This window comes from Pundamilia nyererei, unplaced genomic scaffold, assembly GCF_000239375.1.
Source record: "Pundamilia nyererei isolate P.nyererei 1_Seehausen unplaced genomic scaffold, PunNye1.0 scaffold00183, whole genome shotgun sequence".
In the NCBI taxonomy this organism is placed as follows: domain Eukaryota; kingdom Metazoa; phylum Chordata; class Actinopteri; order Cichliformes; family Cichlidae; genus Pundamilia; species Pundamilia nyererei.
The window spans coordinates 506,907-512,906 of NW_005187584.1; the positions used below are offsets into that span (position 1 = coordinate 506,907).

The 6,000-nt window shown below is 43.4% G+C and overlaps 1 protein-coding gene across 2 annotated transcripts in view; it reads right to left on the reverse strand.

Annotated features, from left to right (window-relative positions):
- Window positions 1-3,541: 3,541 nt before the first annotated feature.
- alkal1 (ALK and LTK ligand 1) overlaps window positions 3,542-6,000 on the reverse strand; it is a 9,275-nt gene continuing 6,816 nt past the window's right edge. For both annotated transcript variants that reach the window (XM_005746770.1, XM_005746771.2), the window contains exon 5: window positions 3,542-4,770. In XM_005746770.1, coding sequence (XP_005746827.1) covers window positions 4,682-4,770 — 89 coding nt within the window. In that variant the 3' untranslated portion in view covers window positions 3,542-4,681. The remainder of the gene's footprint in view (window positions 4,771-6,000) is intronic.

Sequence of the window (6,000 nt, forward strand, 5' to 3'; positions counted from 1 at the left end):
TTTCTTCGCATGTTTATACACCACTTTAATTCAGTTATTAGTTCTTCTCTGGCTCTCTTCTCAACGCTGCTTCGTCCCTGTTCTATTTTAAATATGAATAGATTTATCCAGACATTCACGTCATTTTCATGGATAGTAGCTATAAATGACTAGTGGGCAATAAATTAAAATAATCCAGTTCTATGAGGAAACGACGGCCTGGAAGCCCATAAAGAAACTCTTGCATTCCTGTCAATTGAGTCGCTCGTCATGAGGCCTCTTGCAGAGCTATGGGAACGGCCTGCAGGAATTAAAGTGGATGGACCGGGCACCTTTCTTTTCCATAACGGGGTGCTCAAAAAGAAATAAAATGTAGATGAAAAACAGGCTGCACAAGCAAACCTCAGAGGGACATGACCACAAGGATTTCTGCTCGTGCTCTGTTCATCGGGGGGATTCTCATTAAAAGAGACGGACATGTGCACCCACAGTTTATGGTTGTAAGGTAGCCTATGGCTATGTTGTTTTCTGTTGTCTGAAATAACAGTCTTTGGATGAGAGGACAGCTGGGAAGCTGGAGCCAATAGACAAACCAGTGACAAAATGCATGTCCACAATTAATGCCAGACTGACCAGATCTGCCTCCTGGATACTCTTTGCAAAGTTAGCGTCCATGGGCAGGTTACCAGACTAGCTTTGTTAGAAATCACTGAACTCTCACATCCAGATGCAAAGTCTTTTAAGTAGTTCAGGCAGTTCTCAGGTAGCCAGACCAATAAACCCGCTGAGTCTGTTAAAAACAAACAAAAGAAAGTATCTGAGTACATTACAATTGAAACGTGTCTGTGCGTCTGTGTGCAACAGCTCATAAACATGTCCTGGCATGTCCTGCGCAGTACTGGAGGCAAAGAGTCGTGACTTATGAGATGAATCGTTATCAGTTTTTAAAGTCACATTTTATTGACCATTAAATCAATGTGATTTTCACTTTTCTCAATAATCAGTTAACACAGCAGAGCTCTCTAAGATCGTGCTTTTCTCTGTCTGCCTCTAAAACTGTGTTTGAAGCCCCGTCTCGGATGAAAACAGCGATCAGGACTCGATCGTTTCTAAATGACTTGCAACACAATGTTCCCTGGAATAAAAAAGCTTCCTCTCACATGTTCCCAAAGTCATCCAGCTGGCTGGGCCGGGCTCGGCACGGCTATAAAACTTCAAACCCGCATGGAGCCGTTATTGTTTCCATGCACAGGTTGAGAAGTGTTTGTAATTATATGATAGATTGATTGCTAAATACATGAAAGCATCTTGTGGAAAATGACGTGTTTATCGTCGGTTGTCTGTGGCTCTGGCATGAATTCAAAACACAGTAAAATCCCCAGAAACATTACTCTAAACGATATTCCACGTGCACAAATCACTTTCATTGATGTCGCTGATGTTCTGTGATGTGAAGCATTTCTTTTTAACGATCATGAAAAAGGAAGGTTTATGTAATTTCTCCACATAATGGGAACAAACTGACCGTAAATTAACTCTTAACTATTTGTCACGTCTGGGTGAAAAAAAGATGCCTTCAAGTTAATCGGTGCGTTCAGACCTAACCGTGGCAGCACACTCAGTGTGGGGCATGCAGAGGGGGTGGCAGGAAGACAGCTCCAACACCTCCAGGACACGCGATCAAAGAGGCTGGCGCACAGACAGCTGCGGCGGCGCACTTCTCATCAAATCACACGGCACGGCACGGACCGGCCCAGGCTGCGCAGGGGTCACAGAATCCCCAAACAATCTTTTTATAAACACACAAAAGAACAACAGGTGTTTTCTTCACATCACTCAAACCCACAACGGCTCTTTCAGCACGATGGAAAAAGCCACGAAGGAACTGGACTGTGATGATGAAGATGACAATGCAGTCGTCTTTCAGCTGTCAGATTCCCGATGAAGGATGTATTATCTGAATTGACATTATTGGTGACTCATGTAGGATTTGTGCATTTCGCAAAAGACATGAGAAGAGAGATGAATTAATCATGAGACATGAAGTGAATCAATCGACGACAATTTTACAGTCATCAAGACGACTGCGATCACTATAAATAAGGCGGTTTGACTGAATGAAGCCTTGGGGTCCAAGCATTTGGATCAAAGTGTTCTTCTGTGGATGGGGCAGGGCTTGGATATTTACGTCATAAGAGCCCATATTTAGGTTTTAGCATGAAATATGTTAGTAAGTGCCAAATGGCTAACAAAACTGCAGGAATGGGAGCATTGCATCCACTTGGTGAGCTGGTATCACATCCGAACAAGGCCCGAAGTTTACAGCAACGTGTCCTCCAGCCTCCATCTAAACATGGCTCCATGAACACGTTTCTCCTCACTGATCTTGAGCTCTGATGGAGCTCGGTACCGCCTGACAGGAAGGAAATGGCATGGCTTTGGTCTCTATTTGCTATTTATTACAGCAGCATTTCTCAGAGGCACCAGAGGAAGGATTTGGTGCTTGTGTGTAATTGTATTAACGCCCTCCCACATACTGTCCCCTGTGCATCTTCTGTCTCCTCTCCTAATCTGTGCTGTTTGTCTCCAGATAAGTGATATCCTCCTCAGATTAGGATCCGGTGTCCCTGCTCTGCCTGCCCGAAGGGAAAGGGATCCCCAGTGTATCCCGTGGGGTGCGAGCAGTATTTTTAGCTTCCTAATCCTTTTATAGTTTGGGCTGAAAACATCACCCTTTTGCCTAATTGGTCCAGTTCATTACCGCACAGTACGCCACAGAGGAAGTGCTTCATCTGGATCCTTTTGGCTATTTGGTTTTGCAATATGCTGGTTTTTGGTGGGGCATAAATTTCTGAGCAGGATTCGTCTGTTCCTAAGCAACTTTGATTTGTGGAAGGGAGGCTATCACCGATTTTATTGCCCTGCAGCGCAAGGACATCTCCTATCATGCTGGAAACATTACACTGATAGGATCTGTACATCATCAGCACTAAAAAACAACCCAACCCGCCCCCCACGCACATATTTTCAACGGAGTTTAAGTTCACAACCCTTTGAACTGATGTCCGCTGCAGATGATTTTTTAACGATCCCACAACAGGCCAAACTTTGTTGAATAATGCATGATCCCTTGTAAGAAACACTTTCCTGCTAAGTCTGCAGAGACATACTGACGTGAGAACAGAGCTGTTGTAATCTTTGGCTTAGGGTATGTTTTCTTAGCTTATCAGCATCCTCACGTGTACGTGGGTCATTTATTTCACTCCCCAAATAAAAACAGCAATCACTGTCACTGTTCTCAGAGCACAAATGTACGACATGAAAAAGAGAAATAGATTTCTGACCTTTTTATTTTGTCAGCAGTTTAAAGCGCTCTGTACTGTAACCACAGCCAAGTTGACCCCCGTCCCCGAAATTCACAGTGAATTCAATTAAAGCAGCTCGGACGCCTCCATCAGTCACTGAACAACCTGCAGTTCTCATACGGTGTTTGCTGCTTTAAAAGAAAACACGAGAGAACCTCTGGAAGAAAAAAACACACATTTCTTTCTTTCCTGGCACAAAGTCAGACGAGTTGGAGACTACGCTCAGTTCAGCCTGTTAACTGATACAGCAGGTGGCCTGAGGCTTGAACACAAAGCACATTTCAATCAGTGAATTTTGATGATCGTGAACAAACTTTCTTCAAACGGTTTTCTTTCCCTGCTTGATTGCACTTGTAAACTGCAAGAAACTTTCGCCAGAGCCAATTTGTCAAGTCTTCCGCACAGTACACAGATGTTTTCAAAGCCCACCATCAGCCATCGTGCAGCTAATTTAGATTCTCCCTATCAACAGCTACAACTCTGAAAAATGCCTTTCACGTGTGACTACTTGAGGAGTTCATCAAACCTTTGCTGAGCTTATCCAAAGCTGGTTCTTTGGAGCTCGGGTTGCTCAACATCCCGTTGAGTCCAAGATATCTGACAGCTAAGATTGAGTGTGTGATTGCCAGAGACAAGCAGAGGAATCTGCCAGAAATTTTGCAACAAGCTCCAGTTAGAGGAGAGAGTTTAGTAATGGTGGTCCCTGTTCAGAGAGCGTCAGAAAGGTGCTGAAAACTGAAAGAAGAAGAAATACTCGGGCCAGAAGGAGCATAAAGACCCACAGGCTGTGGCTTTCCCACAGCATAACAGCTGTAATGAAACGCAGTCTCGTTCACGACACCGAACGGTGTTTCCTCTGCAAACTGGAGAGGCTGGCTTAATCCTGAGCTCATCACACTGCTCTCCACCAGCTTCCCCTCATCTTCAATGATAGCGACATGCTGTGCTTCAGTATTCTTTATTGTTCAGTACTGCAGTGCATTATCACCATTGCTCTTATTCCATATATTCTCAATGTCAGCCACATCCTTTAGTTCACTCCAGTGCCAAATAAAATGTAATGAAGTCAATGACAGAGCGTAACATCAGTATAACAGTGGGAGTCTTATATATGGATGAGGAAAGAAGCTTCTTCCTCATCCATAACTGTAATAACCAAAAAAGAATCAAATTTTGAATGACTGTGAAATTATTATATACATTCCTTCTCAATAAATAGGTGCATTTAATATTAAATTAATATTTCTTTACAGATACATGGTATATACAGGTACATCCATTCAAAAACAACCAACGGCGTCCGTCAATCACAGCGAGAACAACAGAAAGTAGAAACACTAGAAACACAACCACGTTCTCATGACTGCTGTGGGTTTGAAGGCACTTCCTTGGCACCACGTCGATCCTTCTTCTGTTATTCTGGGACCTGCAATCAAAAGAAAATACAAAACCTCGATGAGGATGAACCGTCACTCCTTCCTGCATCCTTTCAGACTGCATGTTTGCTTGTGGCTCCCAGAGTTTGTAGAATGGGAGGCAGAGCGTCTTCTGTGGAAGCAGCTCCCACTGTGGATCCAGGAGATAGACACCCCCAGCGTACATGCAAGTTCAGGCTTTTCCTTACAGTTAGGATCAGGTGACCCTGAGGCATCCTTTAGTTCAGCTGGAACAGGCTCCTTTTCACTCCCCACGTGTTTGTGCACCACTGCTGCACGCCATTACACTGCTTCTTCTTCTTCCTGTCTCCCACGCTCTATTTCTTTTCTATTTGCAAACGTGATGGTTTTCAGAAGCTCCTCTGCTAACAGTTAACGACTGCTAGGCTAGCTACAGTAGATTTGTTCATTACTAAAATTTTGCAAATCAGATTTTCCCTGCAAGGCAAACAGAAGAAGGCTAAGACGCCCCCGCAAAGCAGGAACTGTATTTAGAAAACTAAAACTAGAAAACTAATTATACTTCCACGTTCACCTCCAACACCTCCATGCAAATTTTTGTTGTTTTCCACTCAACGATGTAATTCTGCTAACATCTCTATTAAGAAATGACCAGAATGACGACATAAAGAATCCTTTAAAATTCCCTCTGATTGTTACATTTGTCAGATTTCGCCGACAGGATCTTATTATCTGATTCACTTGAGAAACTGAATACCTGGGATGTGTCAGCCTCTTCAAATTTATAATCACCAACTCCACTACAGAAAAATCCAATGAACCAAGATGACCGCTTGTAGAGATGAACTGTAAGAGCAATCACTCTCCAGCTAATTTCCTGTACTGAATGTGTGCGTTTACGCTGCTGCATTTAGACAGCAGTGAACCCTTCAGACCTGCTGTCACAGAAGATCAATTTTAAAAAGGCCTGACAACGACAGCGTCGTAAATTACTCCACTGATGTCGTCCTCTGTCCTGAGAGCGGTCGTATTAATAGATTTAGTGTGAGGAAGTACACGAGTGGCGTTTCTCCCACGAACGTCGGGAAGCAGTGACGTTCATGGAAAAAGACTATATATACACACACACACACACACATATATATATATATATATATATATGTGTGTGTGTGTGTGTGTATATATAGTCTTTTTCCATGAACGTCACTGCTTCCCGACGTTCGTGGGAGAAACGCCACTCGTGTACTTCCTCACACTAA